The sequence below is a fragment of the Orbicella franksi genome, chromosome 9 (genome assembly GCF_964199315.1).
Source record: "Orbicella franksi chromosome 9, jaOrbFran1.1, whole genome shotgun sequence".
In the NCBI taxonomy this organism is placed as follows: Eukaryota; Metazoa; Cnidaria; class Anthozoa; order Scleractinia; family Merulinidae; genus Orbicella; species Orbicella franksi.
The window spans coordinates 30,159,527-30,180,835 of record NC_138153.1 but is presented as its reverse complement, the minus strand read 5'-3'; the positions used below and the strand labels follow the sequence as shown (position 1 = coordinate 30,180,835).

The following is a 21,309-nucleotide window of genomic DNA, read 5'->3' as shown; positions in this document are numbered from 1 at the left end:
TCAGCTCGAAAAGGTCAAAATGAGATTGCTATTTTGGAGGTGGAATTGAAGTGCATGCAAAGTGCATGTAAACCCATAGCTGCAGCATGATGTTGCAGGCTCTTGCAGGTGTGTGTTGCTATGCATTATTTAGGCTGTGGGCAAAAGTGTTTCTTATGACTTGCCACTTAAAAATATCTGGTTTGGCTATTCCCCTTTGTAGAAACAAACAGCAATATTCGATTGTCATGCAAAGGTTATTGCCAATCAAAGATTGTTCAAAGTGATCTTACGAATCAAAGATGTTCATAGTCATGTGTTTATGAAAAAAATCACTCATGAATTCCAGTAGATTTTTGTTTTTGTTAAGTTCAAAGTCTGTATGCGTTGCGTTGGATTTGTTCTCATTGTTCACTGGCGTGGAAAGGTTACCTTTCACAGTCATGTATCGAAAATATCAAATTTATTGTAGGCAGTCATCTTCAAAACAGATAGCAATCTTAGTCATGGCTACTTAACCTCTTTAAAATGACCTTTATAACCCACATATTATACTTTAGACCTGAAATCGATAGTTCTGAATTTCTCATTAGTCGTATTTACCACTTGTTAGCAACTTGTTCGAATCAAAATGCACTGTACGGCGTTAAGGTGTTTAACTGATTTTGGACTGAAGTATTGACATGCAAACACATATGGCCTGGCTCATATGAGGAGAAAAACACTCTTGCGAAACCGCTCGTTAAACCATGACATATACATGATAGAAAGTATCACTTTTTAGATTTTCGTTCGTTACAAAGTATATTGTAACAAACCCACACTTCAGCTCCAAATTAGTGGCAAATCTGGGTACTAATTTAGTGCTTGCTGATTGTGCTTGCTCACTGTTTCTTTTTATCAGCTAGGGTTGCTTTCCGAACTACTTTTTTTTACTCTTATTTAAACAAAACAGAAAAGTAATAAGGTGGAGTAGTTTATTCATTTAAAAGAAAGTGTTAAAAATGGTCGACGCGCTTAGCTACAATAAGCTAGTTTTGAGGCGTGCCACTTAAGCTGAAAGAAAGAAATGCTTCTAATAAACACAATAGACTTCAGTAAAAATCCCAACTTGTTTGGCACCATTTGTCGTTATTGCTAAGTACGATAACTTCACTAAAATTTGCCTTATTACACGAAACCACCCCGGGAAATAGTAGCTAATTTGTTACTGGAAACACATTGCACACAGAATATAGCTCGTGTACTGTTTCCATGTTTAGAAATATTAAACTGGTTGTAGCTGCGCAAAACGGCACGAATCAGTCGAGTCAAACATCTGTTACACATCAGTATCTAGTTATGGTTGTTACTTTTAAGGCAGTTTCTCCACTGAAGACTCCAAGAGGTTAGCAGGAAACCTCGATACCAGTACTAGACTTTGCAGAACTTAACAAAATAGAAACATGATTTGTTCGGAGCTTTGTAGCTTGATTTTAACAGATTTCTAGAACGTTGGCATGAAAACAGTTTGCTTGCTAATTGATTGGCCAATAAGAAGGATTTAGATGTGTAATCTTTATCATCATTTTTTTTCAAAAAAGGAATTGAAACAAATCGAGAGTAAACCAATAAACAAACAGAGAAACTAAATTCATATTTTTTTGCATAATATACTGAAAGACATGCAATTTATACTATATTTATGTTTTTTTTCAAACAAAACAAATGTACGCAGTAAAGACAAACAAGTGAAACCTCAATTCCCTTTTCTTCATTGAAGGAAGAGCGTCCACGAGGTCCGGACTGAACGAACGTTAAGTTCTTTAAACTCAAACTCGCATACGATTATCAGAGAAGTGGTTTGAAACTGTTTGACTTCTGAAGGGCTAAAGCTTACTGCACGTCCTTCATGGCTACTCAACTACTCCAAAATCTATAAACATTTCAAATATTAATGTGCAGTTAAACTTAACTTAAAACACTTGAATCTGATCAGCTAGGTGCTGTTAGCTACTCACAGTAACAACATGAATCTATATTGCTTTATACGTGCACGTTCTGTGTTTAGAAGTTTCATTAGTATCTCTATATCAAGTTTGAAAATCTTTAGAACCGTTAAGTTCTTAAGGATCATACTAAAAATATTTCAGTCTTAGCTCGAAAATAAAACTTGTTAAAAATATAAAAGGAGTGGTGTAATCTGTGCCTATCCACGAAAACGCAAATTTTGACACCATTAAACTGGTCTAGTCGCTGATTATTTTCTTGTTTGAAGTAAGAGCATTAAATAATAAAACAAATAGCGTCGGCTCAGTGTCATGAAATGAACTAAGCTGTCCCAAAAAAGAGACAAGTTAATTGACTAAGAACTAGACAAAGAACGAAAAAAAAACAAAAAAAACTGAAATCTAAACAAGAGAAAAGAAAAGCTAACACTAACTATATAATATGACTTCCAAGTAATTATGGATAACAGTATGTGGTATCTACATATTAAACTAAAGATATACGGGGTACAGCCAAATATATCTAGAAACAGTCCTAATTTTTCCCCTCGAGCAAGTCTTGCGCCTCAATTGCATTTTGCCATTTCATTCTAGGTGGTCTCCGGTCTTTTCTGAAGACAAGGTGCTAGAGGTCAATGGAATTGCCTTCAAGGAATTAAATTTCGCGACAAGAATTTGCACAGTTTCTTAACACTACAGTCCACAGCTAGTGTGAAAATACAAGATGTTGTGTTGTACTCTGAAGTTAGCGAAATAGCAACAATATAATAAAGCAGGCCAGTAAATTTTGATACAATATAAAGACATTCCTGAAACACAGTATTCAAATTAGTGTTTTTCAGCAGTGAATATTCACCGAGCTGAAGATCTTTGTAGATCAGTAACATGTGTTTTTGAACAAAAAGTTGTCCGACGCTGGACAAATAGCCGTCGTACTGAAATCAGTTTTATAGTGACGTAAGAGTGAGTGAGAAAAGCAAAGCAAAACTAACAACGTGTGGTAAATTTTAATATTCGGCAGGAACAATAGAACTTGTGTCTAATCTACATCCAGAATCAAGACTAAAAAAAATTCTGTAAAAGGGGTAATAAATTTGTCACCGGCCGCTCTTAAAACCGACGAAGAAAAACAAAAATTGTCTTCAATTGTGTCTGTTGGAAAGCGGGGACAACACAGCTCATTTTTCATTCAAATCGCACAAGTCACCAATCTTGAAGACAGACAAATCTTGTGGAATTCATAATTCTGCCGCCACAGGTATAAAAGAATGCCCCAGTCTATTTTTAGCTTTAATTATTTCAGGCAATTATACTTTTCGCCTTTGTCTGCGTTCGAGAGTTGCTTGTGAACGATGAAAATAATCGCTCAACTTTGATGAAACAATTGTTTGGTATATTTTCAGCTTCTAGCGTTAATAGCGAAGGAATTTGGCTCACCTCCACTTCAAGGGAACTGTAAACGCAATTAGCGCCTTGCAATGGTCATGAAATGTACTGAATAGAACGAAAAGATGTAAACAAAAGAGAACTTTTTGTTATTGTGCCAAAAAATCGCGGAAAGTTTAGCGCTCTCTTATAAACGGTATTTTCTGATGGATATGTAACAAAAGCAGCAAAGCTACTTTTATTAGCCAAAGTATGTTTTGTCTTTATTGACTTTATTACCTAAGGAAGTTTATTCAAGCAAAGACCTTTTTGTTGCCGAATCTAACATGAATTTGTCTGCACTTCGATCAAACCGCGAGCGGTCGAGAAGCTATTGTGTACAAAAACCATTCAGAGGGTTCGGAAGCAGTCACGTGGTCGAATGAAACAAAAGGTCCCAAGTGTATTGAAATGCCTGATCGATTTCCAATGGTGCTTTGTTGAGCGCGGGCGAACGACATGAAAGGCAAGAGCGACACTTCGATCCACTGCCTTTTCCCCGAGATTCTGGCCATTATTTTTAGTTATTTAGACATTAGAGACAAGGGAAGAGTGTCTCAAGTCTGTTCAAAGTGGAGGGACGCGGCTTACAGTCGTTTGGTTTGGCGCGGTGTTCAAGCGAGGCTACATTTGCGGAGGTCAAATCCATACCTATTTCCTTCGTTGGCGAAACGTGGTATTCGGAAAATTCGTATACTGAGCCTTAAAAAGAGCTTGAACTACGTGATACAAAATCTACCAAATATAGAGAGTTTAAACCTCAAAGGATGCTTTAACGTTACCGACATTGGAATCGGACATGCGTTCGTGAAAGATCTTTCGTCTTTGACAGTGTTAAATCTAAGTTTGTGTAAACAAATTACGGATACAAGTCTAGGAAGGATCGCTCGATTTTTGAGCAATTTGGAAGTGTTGGATCTCGCTGGATGTTGTAACATAACGAACACTGGACTTCTTCTATGTGCCTGGGGTTTGCCGAAGTTAAAGTACTTGAATCTTCGAAGTTGCCGACACATTTCGGACACCGGCATCGCACACCTCGCCGGACTCAATGCGAGTTCCGCTCGCGGTAACAAGAATTTAACTACTTTGTGTTTACAAGACTGTCAAAAGATCACTGATAACGCACTAAGCAACATTGCCAAGGGACTAGTTCACCTACAGTCGATCAATTTAAGCTTTTGCTGTGGTATTACGGAGAGCGGGCTCTCTCACTTGGCCACTCTTCGAAGCCTGCGTGAATTAAACCTTCGATCTTGTGAAGGTATCGGCGACGAGGGAATCGCGCATTTAGCGGTGGGAGGCCTTAATTTAACTTACTTGGACGTAAGTTTTTGTGACAAAGTCGGCGATGCGGCCTTGAATCATATATCTAATGGACTTCACCATTTAAAAAATCTTGGCTTAAATTCTTGCCACATTACAGACGATGGCCTTAGTAAAGCAGCACGAAGCCTTCACGATCTTCGTGTGTTGAATATTGGCCAGTGTACCCAAATCACAGACATCAGCTTAGCTTCTATCGCCGAAAACTTGACTAGTGTAACGAACATTGATCTATATGGCTGTACAAGAGTCAGCAAGACAGGTTTGGAGAAATTAATGCATCTTCCTCATTTACAGGTACTGAATCTTGGATTATGGCAAAGGTGACCAAGTCCGAACAGCTGTGAAACAGTTGCTCGTAATTTTATATAGCACATGTCTTTGCAAGTTCTTAGTAAATGCGATTTATATCTGACACAGAAAATTTGCGGAATACACAGGCCTTTTTGCCAAGGAAATCGAATATTTTCGACGTCCATTTCTTTGTGTATTCTGTGTGTTCAATATTATTGTATCTGTTTTCATTCATACATAAAAGTGAATTAGGGAATAAATTTGAGGCGGTTTGGTGTTTACAGACATCTTCGTGGACACTTGGACCCAGTTTATATGAATTCACACACAGTACGGGAATAAAAATACGCTTCTGCCGTCCATTTACAGTAATATGTTGTCTTAAGTAATATCTTTTCAACTCACGATTCCATAATTAGCTATTGTGAGTAATATATTTACAATTGGGTTCCGCGTCAGCTGTCGCCACCAGCCTTGCATTTCAACATCAATGCGGTGAACAAGGCCTCTCTACAGACTAAATTCTAACGCTACCCAACAAAGAGCGGAGTTTAAACGCCTCGTGTAAATTATAAATTTAAAGCAAGGAATGTAGGCAGCAGTGCTCAAATTATGGCGTGACTTTGTCTAAAAGTGGCTCTTATCAAATTTCCATGAACTGATAGTCAATTTTTTTGACATTACTTGAGAGATTTTCTATTTAAATTAAAGTGGTAAGGTAAAAGCTCGTTATATATACGATATGCGCAAATGTCACGAATCAACACGGCTTTAGTGGTGTTAAGTTTTTCTCCACAACCACTCCAAGACACCCCTTTGGGTCAAAACTCCACTCCCCCGAAATCTAAGATCAGATTTCTTCTTCTATACTTATGTTTCAGGGCCGAAATACCGTGGTTTGAACCCAGGGTGTGAGTTAAGACTGTAATTAAATCTTTTCAAACAACCTTCAGCGCAAGGCTTGAAGCTATATTGTAAATATACTGCATTGGTTGAATACCATACCAGAGCTTTTAAACTATCTTCACACTTTTTTATGAGATTAACGACCATTTCTACTCTACCGTTGATATACGACTACATATTAAGATTTAGCTCAACTCTTTTTAGAAGATAAATTAGACAAATGGAATTTAAAAACACTGTCTATTATTAGCTGCTGAAACTTCACAGCTTAGAAATTGAGTAAAACCAAAATTAATTGGCTTTATCCAAAAACTTGAAGGGTTAAGTTCTTGTAAAAAGTAAATTTAGCTAGCCAAATTTGGGAAATGACATTTTGCCTGAAATTAACCAAACATTAAAGGAGCTTTGACTGATGTTTCTTCCATAGCCAAAATGTAAATGAACATGAATTGGGTCTTGCAAGTGAGATTTACAAAACCGCTAAAACTATATCTCACGAGAGAAGCGTTTGATTAACCAGCCTTGTATTTGAAGCTGGACACATGTTTAGCATAGAAACTGATTTGAAAATGGGTAGAAGTTCATGATCAAAATGTCAAAAATGCGACTTCTATTTGGCAGAAATGATTATAAAGGTCAGTGTTAGTTTTATATATATTTTTTTATTTGTTATAATCCTTGTTTCGTAAGGGAAATAGCCTTATTTCTCATAGAAGTTAGGTGAAAGCACGTGCAGGGCTCCAACAAACTGCAGAACAATATCTCTGCAGTAGTTGTTATTGTCAGCAGTTTGGACTGTTCCCATAGCATCGAAATGGGATTGTTACGTCAGTATGACGTAATGGATACCATCTTAACTCGAACCTCAACAGACCAGCAATATTAACTTGAAGCGTAGTGACAAATACGTTGTCCATATTGGGAAAAAGGATTAACTAACAAACTATGCGTTAACGGGGCGGTAGCTAGTAATAGGCTAATCGAGGCATTTACCTCGGTCATTTTCTCTTTTTGTTCTTTATATAAATAGTCATCATAATTCATAAACACCCTATATACCTAGGAAGAAAATTGAACCATGAACTTTACCTCAGTCATAATTTTTTTATGGACACTGCCTCTGTTCTGATTTTTTCAGGGACATTGCCTCAGTCATATTTTTTTTGATAGGACATTGCCTCAATCATAATTTTTTTCTGGCTACGGTTCCGACTAAACTAAGCTTAGGGCCTCTTCATATGAGCCCGGTCAACCGGGCTGGCTCGGTTTCCGAGATCTCGCCTCGCTTCTCTTTCCTTCGTAAAAATTTCGATATGTTCATATGAGAAGCCAGGCTGGCCCGGTTACCGAGAGCTCGGTCGCAAAACCCGAGATCTCGGTAACCGGGATGAAAATTTTCCCATATGAACACTCCAGCCCGGGTAACTGGGACGCAACTTTTTAGACGAAATAGCTTCGCTTTCGCAACATAGCGGTCAAAATGGCATAATTTTTGCCTTGTATGTAGTTCCACTTTAGGAGTAGGCGAATTAGCTTTATTAGTAAAGTTACAAGAGTCCACAAAGCTACGACAGCCGCGAACGATACAAGTTTATGGTCCACCATTTTGGTTGTTTCTCGGATTTTATCCCGGTAGACCGGGCTGAAATTTTCCATATGAACGGACAACAAAATTCGTCCCGGTAACCGAGCCAGCCCGGTTACTGGGCTCATATGAAGAGGCCCTTAGTTTAGTTCACGTAAAGTAGATGTCGAGGAGATTACGTCCAGATGTATCGTTTCACGAGGAAATTCCGACCCTTTGTTTCAAGTAAAATGAACTCTCGAAGCTTCCCATTTCAATATAGCTTTGGATTTTTGTTTTGGCAACATTTGAATTAAGGGTCATGACTGACATTTTCGAAGTGTTTCACGACCAGTTCCAATACCACAGAGACATTAAGAGTGTTGATCACTTTCCGGGAAGTCTTCAAATCAATATCATGGTAAAAAAACTGATGGTGTGAGCATCTCAACTTCTAAGGTAAATATCACTCAAAATATAGCGTACCAAAACAAAGGCAAAGTTACTGTAAACTGCAGATAAGATAAACTTTATGTTTGCAAACGAAGCTGTATTTCATGATAACAGTAAAGTTTAATAACTAAAAAAACCACAAACAAATAAAAAACAAAAAGTTGCTTGTAGCCAACTCCACACATGTTGAGCAACAACTGTTGCTTTTCCTTCAAAGAAAAAAAAAAGAACCTTACAAAACAAAATGTGAGGTCAGGTGTGTTCATGTGCCAGTTTTGAAACAAGATTCTCCGTGGGTTGCTTATGCGTAGAAATCCAACGAACGCCTGTTGCTAGCGTGACGCCAGGGAATGTCACGCACAAGTTTCACTGGAGGCACGCAGTGCCTATAAACCCACATAGTATTTCTTATGTTTTGGAATAGTTTCCTTTTACTTTTTACTCTTTGTTCTTTTCCGCCCTCGGCAGAATTGTTAACTGAAATAGTATTTCCACAGAATCACTTAGAATGTATTGGAAAATGGTATATTCAAACGAATCAAACTAAAAACAGTCAATCTAAAAATTGTAGTCTAGCTAAAGACATCAGGATTTGCAAACAACAGTTATGATAATAAAGGCTTGCAAAATTAGAAATTGGGTGGAATAGCAAATGGCATAATGATGACTAAATTAATTTGGCTTAAAAATTTAAGATGGAACACGATTGCAGTTGTTGATATAGCCAGGTAGTGCCTTATTATATTACGATTATATTGTTATCATATTATGGGTATTGGGTGAGAATTCAACGTTCCTACTAAGCTCTTCTTGTTATTAGTGGTCATCTGTGCGTTCTAAACGTTGCCAGATTTGTGTCCATCACTGGACAAAGTGTAATGTCCTTGAAGGACAATTGAAGAGAAACAAACACTTACGAAATACTTCAGCTTATCTGCACCTGATAAAGTAATGTCATCGTTGATTTCACCGAAATGCAGCTTTCCAAAGCCTGCAATATAACGATAAGCTAGTCTTGTTCTCAGACGAAAATGGAAACTGGAAATGATGGCGACAGAGCAACTAACCATCAAGGAGACAACATGATACATCAAATCCTACGGATTATCTGCGCTAAAAAAAACCTAAACGTTTTGACTTGAATTGCTTTTAGGGCTGTGACGGTTTATTTAATCATTTCTTGTTTGGGCATTGTTTATAAATGACACAAAATTTTCACTAGAACTTGCTGAATATAGCCAAGAATCAATATCAACTATTTTAATTAAGCATTATCGGTGGCTTTATAATTCCGCCCTTTGCAGTAAAACGCTATTTTAGTGATATCAAATGAGCAAAGTTCTGAAAATACATCCGATTTAAACTGATCACGAATCAGTTAATCTGCTAAAAAGTGCATTAGTTCAAAATAATATTCAAACGACAACCCTTAATTAATTATTCAAGTACAACACTTGGAAAATGACTGTGTGAACCCGTGTCTTGCAGTTTGATCTACTTTCCGTGAGACTGGTCACTTCAAATTGATAGCAATGAACAATAATACATTTTACAAGGCCTTATCGCCATTGCACAAAAGAAAACTGATCCGAAGGCAATATTTCTTAGCGTAACTACAATTCAACATTTGCCGCTTACTAATTTTCCGTTAGATTAATCAAGTGACGCATTTAGTTGACAAAAGCAGGTTAACAGGTGTTGGACTCCTGCGGACAAAGTAATTAGTAATACTTCTTGTATAAATCCCGAAATAAGATTTTTCCTTGTCCACTGTTGCAAAGTCTGCATGATGCTTGTCAGTAGATACCAACACTGGGATACTTAATCATCATTGACCCTAGTTAACCAGCTTGTCTAGCTGATCTAATCCAGTCAGCTTGTAGACGGCAGTATCGATCGATAATGCAAGGAGGCTGAATTTTACGTTAGGAAACTTCACATGAATAAAGACTTGAAGATAATGGTAGCAATTGTTTTAATGAAGGGAAATTGCGAAGTAATATTATTTTTAGTTCTTATAAAGCAAAGAATTTGCTGCGAATTCTTTCCAGACAGCTGAAATCAGAGCACTTGATCGATTCCCAGATGTGAGTAACATTCGAGCAGGCGAGGGACTTGAAAACCTTAGTGAATGCGGTTTATTGCAGAAAGGAAAATCATTGTAACGCCACTTAACAACCGAACGGACGCCTTTCAGCAGCTGAGAGCGGACGAGAGAATTGTCTCTGCTAAGGTTAGACAATATGGCTTAGCTTCCTTCAGCACAGCTTTTGGTCATTGATAAAATCTCTCAACAATTAGTCCATTTCAGACTGGCTGTCACTTCGGCTGCCACAGGTTATATTACAGAAGGTCTCTCTTCGTCTTAGCTGTCATCTTTAGAGCAATCGAAAATTACATAACAACGTTCTCCACGATGGTGGTTTGGAACATAAGAGTGTTTGTCGCTTCATAACGTTATTGAGTAAGGTTTTCAACTGTAAAGTGCCCTCGAATCATCTACACCTCTTTCTGCTTCCTACATTTGCCAACCTACCACTGACGGGCTATTCGTAAATCACATGCACCATTCATTTCTGGTTGTTTATTTCTTATACCAACCGTGCAACTGAAGGTTGCTGTCAATACAGCTACCGATCGGGAACTCTTTCTCGCCATACATACTCTATGGGTATTAGTGCTGGTAGGACTTACCTTTGCCTGGTTTTGAGGAACTGATTCTGTTTGGAACTCGCTGTTCTCGGAAGACTGTGGCTGATGATATCTACGAATTAAGAAATTGGCATTTATTAAGCGTCACGGCACAAGGCTCAATTCAAAACCTTGCTCTAATTGAACGTAATTTATATTGAATAGCCTCCGGCATAAGACGAATTATTGGTGCGCTCTAACTAACGTGCAAATATTTATATCCAATTTAAATTAAACGCAATACTTGCGATCGAAATATAAATAAAATAGCGCGCCATTGGCAAGAATTCGACGAGACGGGTTTGATGGTGATGGCTTCTCGAAAAAGAACATCCGTTCAAGAAATGTTAATTTGGTTTTTTGAAATTCCTAGGTGAAACAAAATGCACATGAAACCCATTTTTCTCAGCTCTGTTATTGTAGCAAGCATTGTGATTCTTTGATAAAGGATGTGAGACATTATTGAAGTATAAAAACTGTTTAAAGTAACACCCGGATCTCTTCATGTGTTGTGTGCACGAGATGATAAAGTTGTGTTCATGTCCCCTTTAACTAGAACAAAAAGTGGTTTCATTTACAATTTTTGCAACTAAAAAGTACTCAACCTTCTCGAGTATATAAAACAAACAGTGTCCGATCATTATAGGATTAGGGTTAAGGAGTTTGTTTTGTCTTGTTTGCATTTCCAGTTCACTGACGCGGGTGGCAAACAAAACGTATCGAACACTGAAGCGAATGGGTAAAACTATAGCTTAGCTATATTTCGCGTCGGTTATTCACTAAGATTTATCTACTGCTTCTTAAACAGCTGTCATTGCTTTTTAAGAATGCTCCTTCTTAAGAGTATCTCTTGTAGTACTAAGAGAGTTAATTAACTTCTCTGATATAGTCGGCTTTCTTTGCTCAATTTTTGAGGTCGGAGGTCAGCCTCAAAGGAGGCCGATCAATCTACTCCAAGTAACACGCTCGCGCTAGTTTTAACTTTCATCTAGAAATTTGTTTTTCAGCAATAGATAAACGGACTCCTTGGTGCAATGATGTGTGCAATGATATCTGATCTGTTCAGTGGTTGAGGAAAGGGCAGAACATAATAGAGTTTTAATCGCGGTTTTGCCGACTTATTTCGCCTCACAGCGGGGAGCAATCAACGATACTAGCTAATGAGAGGGCGCGAAAAGAACGTGGCGCCAGCTCTTTAGCGTTTGAAGACGTGTCTAACGAGGCGTCCAAAACATGGACATTCTTGCGGTTATTAAAAGGTGCTTCACTTGTCACTTCCACGACCTCTGGTGTGTTTATCGCCAGTTACCAATTAATGTGGAACAGAGAAGACGTAGTTGAGAAAAAACTAACAATGCGATGAAAAGTCTATCTAACATGTGATTGTGCATTAGGACCCATTAGGTTCTAAATTTTCATCGCATTGTTAACGTAATTCATTGCGACTTGGTGGCCGACCCATGATTGCTGCAGCATCTGCGGCATTAATGATCTAAACCAGGAGCCCTGTCTAAACTGAAAAAAAAAGGTAAAGTTTGCATACGAGCCAAGTGGCCCATCAGGATCGGCGCGTGTATCTCCGGTTTCTGTAGCATGAAGCGACTAGAGGTATTTCTACTCCACCCCTGGATGGGCTGCTAGTCCATCAGATGGAGGAGAGAGGCACTCTGAGAGTAAAGTTTCTTGTCCAAGAACACATCACAATGTCCCCCTCTAGGGCTCGAATCAGGACCGTTCGATCCGGAGTTGCGTACACTAACCATGAGGCCACTTCACCTCCCACTTTTCACGTTTTCAGTTTTTCTTTTGCTACAATGAAAACTTGATCAGGAATTGAAACATTATGGAACTATGCTGGAAAGGGGGGGGGGGGGGGTGGGGGAAGAGAGGGGGTTACTGTCGAGGCATGATCCAATGTTGCAGCAAAACCGCACTTTTAGAGTGCAAAAGTTGAAAAGGGAACTTGATAACCACCAAAACCTTGAATGGAGTAAAATTGCACCGGCAACTAGTATCTAAGCCTATTGTGAGTGATTCAAAGTTTTTAGTTTGGTGTGCTGTATTGCTTCAAGCGCATCAAGAACAAGCCACATATTTCTTAAGCTCGCTGTTTTGCCTCATGACTCATATACCATTTAAAACGTTTCGGTGACTGTTTTTAACGATGTTGAAAACAGTTGGAGCTGAGCCAAACCGTAGAACTCAAGCCTCTCCAGTCCCAGTTCTCTTGACCGCGACGACAAACCGATAACTAAACGGAAATAGAAACGTAACTAATGTTTAAATAGTTCGAAAAAACTATTACCCGAGCTCAAGACATACGAATTGACATCTTTTTCGAGTCGCACAGTGTTCGGAATTAATATTTGAGCATTTTGTGCAATGAGAAGGCATGGGCAAAGTCCTACTTACCCCAGCTGAGGTCAGAAAAAAAAAAAAAACCCAAAAAACCAGACATCTCGTTCGTTTAACGACGAGCAGTATTTCTACTTCACCTTGATGGAAGACTGGTTCTTTTACTTTCCAGAGATCGACCGAGAGAAGTTATCACGTTATCAAAATAGTTAATATTATACACAATTGACGAAACTTTATGAAACAAATAATGTATTATTGCATTATAATGATAATAATAATAATAATTATTATTTTATTGTCACGTGATCTTTTTATGAAATATTTTTGTTATCACTTGAGTTTCAAACTTTTTTTTAAAACAAGTTTATCTGTTTAAATTATTTCTTCGGATTTCGAAGCATTTTCTAGAAATCACTGAAGAGAGGGCGAACAGTGTACAGGACGTTTATCACTATTCGATCGGATCGAAATCTCATATTTCCACGACTTAGTCATATTTTGGCACTACGATTGAAAATTGATCAGTCAAAGTGTGAACTGTGAGGGCAAAAACTTGCCAAGAATTTGCAGATCTCAGGTTTTATTAGCGGGATTAAAACTGAGTTTACGATTAAAACAATATCAGAGATATTCAGATCTATGGATTCAGTATTGGACGAGAAAACACATGTAGAATACGTGAGCTGTCCAGAGATAGTCAGATGTTTGGTGGAGGTAGAACACATTCGAGAAACTGTACTGGTTTTAGTCTTGTTGAATAGTGACAGCAACACAAAAGGACATTGTTATGTCAAGGAGCTCAGTCACGGCATTTTGAGTTATTTTTGCCACGAACAAAATTTTACCTCTGAATTTAACGAAACCTGAAGATAGCAGTTTACTAAGATAGAAAAAGATCAAAGAGATAGTGATAAACCATAAGGGAACAAGGATGGAAGGATGGAGAAGATTGACACGGATTACAAACGAAGAACTGGAAAAAATAAGGCTAAATTTTTCAAGATGCCCAAACTTTTACCTCTTGCATACCCGATTATTTACGATGAGGTAATTTTACCAAGCAATAAAACGGTAAATTCCTTACCTTTCAGTTCCAGTGGAGTTTAGTCTTCTAAGATACTGATTTTTGCAGACTGATTGCATAACTGACTCTATTAAATAAGTTTAACTGGCGAGCTCGTTTCTTAGAGACAGACAGAAAGACTTTGTTCCGAAGGAATTTGTGGCATTAGTCTGTTTAATTTGAAAAAGAATAGAAATATAAGAATAGAAAGCAGACAAATACGACACATTAGAGATGTATGTAAATTGACGCCGGAGAACTATTTGATCCTGCGACAACATTTAAGATCTTCAGCCGCTGACAAAAACTGCAGGGTCAATTTAAGTTGATATTTTAAGTCCGTTAGGTTCCACCAACGGGGCGACATGAAATAAAAGAAACCAAAAAAAAAAAAGCTCCCGTGCATTTAAATTCTGTCGTAATATACTAATTCAATAGAAAATGTTATGAAAAAGTTGGAGGCAGGTTTACTAAAGTGAGAACGAAAAACAAAGCTACCATCATTGTTGCTACATGGTCACTCCGTTCAGACAACATTAAATCATTTTCTTTTAGCTAGTTACGTGATAACAGGTCATGGAAGATCTGCAAGAGTAAGCTAATCGTGGTTTAATGTTGTCATTATTTTAAACCCTTAAGGGCAACGATTTTGAATTAAGGGTTAATGGTTATCTTTTGAATGCACAATCTTCACTATTTTTCAGTCTTTTTCCAATAGAGTTATCTGCCATTAGTGACACTTCCAATCATTTTTATTGTTCGACAAAAAGCCGATTTTGATAAGTGCAATCAAAATCTTCCTCGATTTTAATAGATGACTGAGAATAGATTAAGTTAATGACCAAATACTAACCCGGAGGCTTGGAATTTCTAAGTGTTAATGTTAGTCAACCTGCCAAAACTCTTAAAGTTGAACTTGTTTTTGGTGCATAGCTTTGAAGGCTTGTTTATCTCAACGAAACATTACTTTATCAGCTTGATGGATGGATCTCGCGTGTTATTAAGGAGTAAGAACTTTCATCTGTGTATAAGTATTCACGAGAGTGTATAGAAAGCGGAACGAACTATAAGATAACTATGCGAGTAAATTAGTACCGGCAAAACAATGGTCTCCTTTCATCACTGACTATAGTTTGGTCTTCAATTAAAGTTTGTTTTTAAACTTCTGTCTCAGAGGCGTCACTGAAACAACGATACAAGGGTGACAATGTTAAAAACAAATACAATACAAATAAGGCCCTTAGGGGCATAATTAAATCAAACATTTGCTCTTTACTTTAGGGAAAGGTCTTTTAATCTAACTTTAGATCTTGTTGTAGATAAGCACAAAAAAATTATTATAAGATTAAAGACGTTTTACCGACAATGCAAAGGCCAATCATAATTCAGCTTAATCGCTTTTTCAAGATTTAAGTTTAAAAGATTAATATCTGTTTTTTGGAATTGTGTGTTAGAATTTTGTGACACAGAAATTTTTGTGCGATACACTGAGGAAACCTGTTTCACGCCGAATTGCTGTTCCAAAAAACAAGGGCAGCTATTAACTTTGTTACTATTTTTTTGCAACATAAATATATAACTCTTTATTTTGAGCTTCTTTGAGTCCTTGAATAAATTCAAGTTAATGATAAAGTTATCACGCGTTTATGTGTTAATTCTTTTTTTATGATGATAAATGCCCTAAAAAATGATGTCTTAAGTTGCTAATAGTTTACTGTGCGCAACTCCACTACCATTGAGATACTTGCAGTGGTCTACGTGCTTTAAAAGCCTAGCTTTCAATGAATTTTCATGAAAACAAAGGAGTAATAAATACTGCAAAAATCTGTTGGCACTGAAAAGTTTAACCTCGTTCCCAGGGACCCTGGGAACGAGGTTGCGAAGAGCTGCAGTTGAAAAACGCTCCAACGTGTTTTAATTGCGCGTCTTAGAAAAATGTCCAATGACCAGCTTATCAGGCATTAAGCTGAATTCAATATTTCATGCTAATTTCAAAGTGCAGCGCTTCTTACAGAGCTTATATCCTTCAAAAGGGCAAGCTTATTTTAAAGGAATTACGTCACGGTTTGTGCATCTTCAAAAGTTTAGCCTAAATTTTTCAAATTGGTCGTTTGTAATCTGTGTTAATCTTATCCATCCTTAACCATCCTTGTTCCCCTATAGTTTATTTTAATCTCTGTGGTGTTTTTCTATCTTAGTAAACTACTATTTTCAGGTTTCCTTCAGTTCAAGGGTAATTTCGTACGTGTACAAAATAACTCAAAATGCCGTAACTGAGGAAGAGGGTTAGTGTTCGAATCCTAAATGATTTGAAGCTGTATTCATCTTATCTGTTTCTTCACTTTTCTATTAGGGACCATGGCCTCGTCTTAAATGATTTCCCTGGTTGATTTCCAGAAGCAAGAAAAAAAAATATTTTACCAAATGTACTTGAGCCTCAATTAGAAAAAAAGATGGCGGAAAGCAGCATAAGTAACAGGAAGAAGTTTTCTTCATGTACACTGACACAGAGCGTCTTTGCTCATTCTAAGCCCCAGAGTCCTTCGTTTCTGTAAGAAACAGAGGGCCCTGAGTTTGAGAAAGCTATCCGAAAACTGTAATCGAGAAAGAGGGACTTGAACAGTGAAAACCAAATTAAAATGAGCTGGATCTCTTAAATGCCAGGACGGGCGATCAGCAATGGCAACATACAAACAGCGATTATCAAACATATATCAGAAATGCAAGACTCATCAAATAGATCGGGAGATGGGTGGGGAGGGGGGGGGGGAACTCCAAAATATGGGATTTTGAGGTTCTCGATCCTTAAATAGGGCATCATTTTTGCCCCTGTTGGCATTGAGTTCCCGGTGTGATTCTTAGATAGGGTACCTCAATTGTATCAGCTATAACAGCAGTGCGTAAATGTCCAGCTAAACGAAAACCAAATGATCTATTAAAACTGAACTATCCGTTAACCTCCAATGGTACAGAAACAAAATAAAGCTGGCACGCTCACGCTATTCTTAGTTTCTGTTTTTCCCTTCACCGAGGGGGTTATTGTTCGGGTCTGGGCTTTAAATAGGGTATTAATTTTCAATTGCTTCATCCTTAAATAGGGTCAGGGTTTAAGACCCTTCGCGGCACACGCATATCCGAAATTTACGGAAGCACCTTCCTGGGGGGTCAAATAGCTGCAAAAGCGCTATATTTCTCCTTCCTGCGCGCTAAGCTACCATAAGCTTTGATAAACAAAAATAAACTACCTCCACCTATACCCTTGATAGATTCTGGCATCGACACTATGGCTGACGCCTTCCCAGATGCCTTACTGTGACCACCTTTCTCGAGGCAGCTATTTACAACACTACTCAATGAAACTGAAGACCTGGCAGCATGTGTAAGGTCATCGATCTCATTTCACAACGAATTTATCTCAGTATATATTTTCCATTGACTCATAATCACGTGAACTCACGTGTTCATAATTAAACCTAATCAAGGTCTTTTTGGTGCGCTTCGGCGGTACATCAATCTGGCTGAGCCATGGTTCGTGTCTGATATGCCACCGAAGCGTACCAAAAAGGACAGTAGACACGGCTTCCGACTGGCTAATTGCGAATTTGGGTACGGTCCTGGCCTGGGGTCCGTTTCTCGAAAGCTCCGGAAACTTTTCGGGCCCGTAAAGCCATTTTTAAATAATCTGTATCTAAAAACGGAGAGGTGTACACGCCTGAAACGTCTCAGTGTATGGAGAGAACCTCTGTTCATATTAAGAATGTGTAAATAAAACAGCTCTGTAGGTCTCAAGGTTTGAGATTCTGCTACGGCTTTCCTGGTGTGAAAACTTTTTTGGACCTTCGAGAAACCGGCCTCAGGTACGGTAAATGGGTAAATTATTGCAGTGCATGTCTGACTACCAGTCCAGTCAGGTAGCTTGCCATTACCTTAAAAATTCATCGGCAACCATCCAGACACTTGAATACAGAGAGCGGCACTGTCTTGCAAAGAACACTACACGTTTCTTCGGATACCATTAACCCAATGCATAGGCCATCCCACAAGATTTGCAGTGGGTGTTAATCCCGGTAATAAATGACAACTATGCGTGGCTGAGACAAAATATTTGACCTTCAAGGGTGGAAAGCCGTGGGAAGACTACATGATTTTTTTGTGGCAGGAGCATGTAAAAGATTTCCTTGTTGAATTAGCGCACTGTTGGAATTTTATAGGGCTATAAACGGTCATTTATTTGAAGCATTTTTTTTAATCAACCTCGTTTTATCACATTTTATTGATTCCGCTACACCACCTCTTAACTATTTCAGCTGCTTAAGATGATGGCAATGTGAGATAAATTGGAATCCTATTGAGATAGTTTTATAAACGAGGTTGGAATTCGTGTGTGAGCTAAGTGATAATCAGAGATACCGAAATTAGCACAATTACTAAGCAAATCTGGACATTTTACAGACCGATTTCTGTCCTCACCATCTTAGCTGGGGGTAGGACAAACACGGTGAAAGAAGCTGAAATTTCGGAAGATTTTTGACATTTTATATCTCCGCTAGAATTGTTTCAATTTCAAAAATTTTAAATTCCTTTTATACAAATCTGCTAAACGAATTTTCGACGTAAAATTAGGCAGCCAGGATTTGTTTATTTTTATTTCGTATCAGTAGCCTGGGTTTATTTGCGTTACGTTTGCTAAATTATCAAATATTGAACATTGAAAAGCAGACTAAAGAAATTCCTCGTAGCAGACTCGTATCATCATTATTTGCCAAACCACATGCTTCTGAGGAACGTAAAGAGGCGACCTGTTTAAGGGTTTTCCGCTCTCAGTCATTCAACACGCTATCAAGTGAAGACTTCGCCGGAAGAACACGCTGATACACTTTATACTAAAGTATTTCAAGTGACTGAACTTCGACACTAGTTGAAAGCAATGCGGATCAGTGTTACAACAAGTGGGCTGGTGATCACGATAGATGCTAACGCTAAGAGCGGTCAGTTTTAGAGCTATTCAGTTGCTTCTAACTTGGCAATAGGACACTTGCAATTCTCTTGGCAAAAATGTCAAATTTAACGGGAACGAACCACCAACAATGCTATCGAAGTGGATATAGAATCGCTCAGACCTTTACATGTACTCCCCGGATATGTTACCAAACGGCGTACCTTAAAAGTGACCTCAGTTTTGTCCAGCTGCGAATAACAGAGTTAGGTCATCGTCTCTCAAACCATCATGGTACCTTTATCCGTTCAAGCTCCCGTTCAGAGGCGTTCTAATTTGACATCGAATCGCGTCGTACTTCCAGATAGTTCCCGTTTATTCTCATTTGAAACCGACACGGCGTCAGTCCTAGACTTAATATTTTTTCTTAATTATAATTTGTTTTTATTTATATTGCATGACCATTAAGTAATTATCTCCTCGAGTGTTATAAGCTTTTCTGGCTTTTCAAAGTTAGACAAACTGACTGCCCACAAGTGACTTGCCTTTCGATTGTTTTACAAAATAACCATTGATGTAAGGACTCCAAACTCGAGTTGTTCTCATAGTTCCGAATTTGTTTGCTTGCAAAATCATACTCTTTAATTTGTTCCAACTTGTTGCAGACCACTTCGAAAAATAAGGAGAGATTCAACGAGGCCGTCTCTATATTTAGATCGCGTTTCCCCGCACCGTAAACATTGCTAACATAGCGCCAGTATTGCGGTCTACGTCTGGTCGTTAAGACACCAGCGAAAACAAACTGTTATTCAAAGAAAGAGGATTAGACCACATAAACATTTGGTTAATGCTTTCTTGCTTTGCGTCGAGACTTCTACACTTTAGATGCTTTGCTCGACTGCGGGATTTTAAGTTTGATCAGCCGACAATCTTTAGGGGGATTTTTTTTTTTACTAAAAAGGACAACAGTCGTTGAAAGCTGATATGGTATAAACTGGTACCCTCTGTAAAACATTTGGCTTAACTACCGCCTACCAAAACATATATCTCGCAACGATCCGATTAGGTTTGAAAAAGCATTTCTCGGCATTCCATAGAAAGTTGTCTCTTTCTACGTGACAAATGGCCTCGAGAAGCTTCAGTCGAAAGTTCATAACAAGGATTTCACGTTGACTAAATTAAAATCTATTAACATAGGCACAGACCATGCAGCAACGAGTTAGCGATAAAACGTTACGCAATGTTAAAAGATCTTTTTCGAAAGTTCATGTTTAAAATTAAAGTAGTTAGGGCTTATCGTGGAATTGATTCCAGCGCTAGCACGATTCCATAAACAGAATTTAGTGAACCTTGCCCTTGTTGTATTGCGTATACAGTTAGAAATGCTGTAGGGCAAAGGTTTATTCGAGCGACTTTAGCACTCGGAGAAGATCCGAGTTGAGCTCATAATCAGCGTTACAAGGTTACGAAGCTCACTGATATTCACTTACTTAAAGAGTCTCCTGTATAATATACTCATTCAAGCAAGAATCTAGCCAAATCACAAAGAGATGTTCAATGGTGCACCTTTTCAACAACGGAAACACTCGTTAAACGCATCAACGAAAGGGCCAGCTACAAATGAACTCGCAGTTTCGTCTCGTAAACGTACGTAAGAAGCTGCTCATTCGGTACGGGCCGGGCCATTCTTAACAGAATTCGTATCTCTCCCAGACAGCTGGCATTTGGTTATGCGACAAGGCCAATTACTGTAATCGAAAGCAGTAGAGCTGGCGATGAAAGTATGCCATGAACGCAAGCGATAAAGAATGCTCTATTTGCAGCGCACTTAGCTATAAAACCAATGCACCTTACCCATGCTCCATTTTGAACACCTGGAGTGAACTTTCCCTTATCAGTTATTCGTGGACCGCGAGATCTCTCCAAGAGCTATAATACAACCACCGCACTGGGTCGAGTGAGCGCAAAGAAAACTTATTTCATCACAGTCGTGCCTGCTTTCTGTTAATCGCTCGAATAGAGGATTAATCTCTTTTAGCCGAAGCTTCTCAATTTTCGTCCCTAAGTAATTGAGATCTTAACATACGAGATAAAACCGAGTTTGACTCGAGATGGGTGGCTTGTGTTGTTTTAACCTTGCAAAACTCATTGATTACAAAAGAAACGATCAGGTTTGATCAAAGGTCCTGCCTAAGGATCGTACGTAAATAACTCTAACTATCCCAAAGATTATTTTGTTGGAGAGAACCGCCCGAGATTTCGTCTTAGACAAGGGAAATTTAATTTAACTTCATTAACTCAAAGCATCCGACACCACTATCGAATG

The 21,309-nt window shown here is 38.3% G+C and overlaps 2 protein-coding genes across 4 annotated transcripts in view; one reads left to right on the top strand and one right to left on the bottom strand.

Annotated features, from left to right (window-relative positions):
* The window catches only part of LOC145497177 (protein Wnt-5a-like), a 39,152-nt gene extending 17,927 nt beyond the window's left edge, over positions 1–21,225 (bottom strand). The window contains exons 1-2 of one of the 3 annotated variants that reach the window (XM_081476985.1): positions 20,838–21,225; positions 10,630–10,699 (exon numbers count right to left, since the gene is read on the bottom strand). In XM_081476985.1, the coding sequence (XP_081333111.1) occupies positions 10,630–10,699; positions 20,838–20,848 (81 nt within the window). In that variant the 5' untranslated portion in view covers positions 20,849–21,225. Of the gene's footprint in view, positions 1–10,629; positions 10,700–14,068; positions 14,709–20,837 lie in introns of those variants that run through there. The other 2 variants (XM_081476984.1, XM_081476983.1) reach the window with 2 other exon arrangements.
* LOC145497178 (F-box/LRR-repeat protein 14-like) lies at positions 2,489–10,636 on the top strand. The gene has a single exon (XM_081476988.1). The coding sequence runs from the start codon at positions 3,852–3,854 to the stop codon at positions 5,043–5,045; it is 1,194 nt and encodes a 397-aa protein (XP_081333114.1). The 5' UTR covers positions 2,489–3,851; the 3' UTR covers positions 5,046–10,636.
* Positions 21,226–21,309: the final 84 nt, after the last annotated feature.

Bases quoted from the DNA above. Each gene is read 5' to 3' on its own strand.
- LOC145497178 (XM_081476988.1), top strand. From the start codon at position 3,852: ATGAAAGGCAAGAGCGACACTTCGATCCACTGCCTTTTCCCCGAGATT.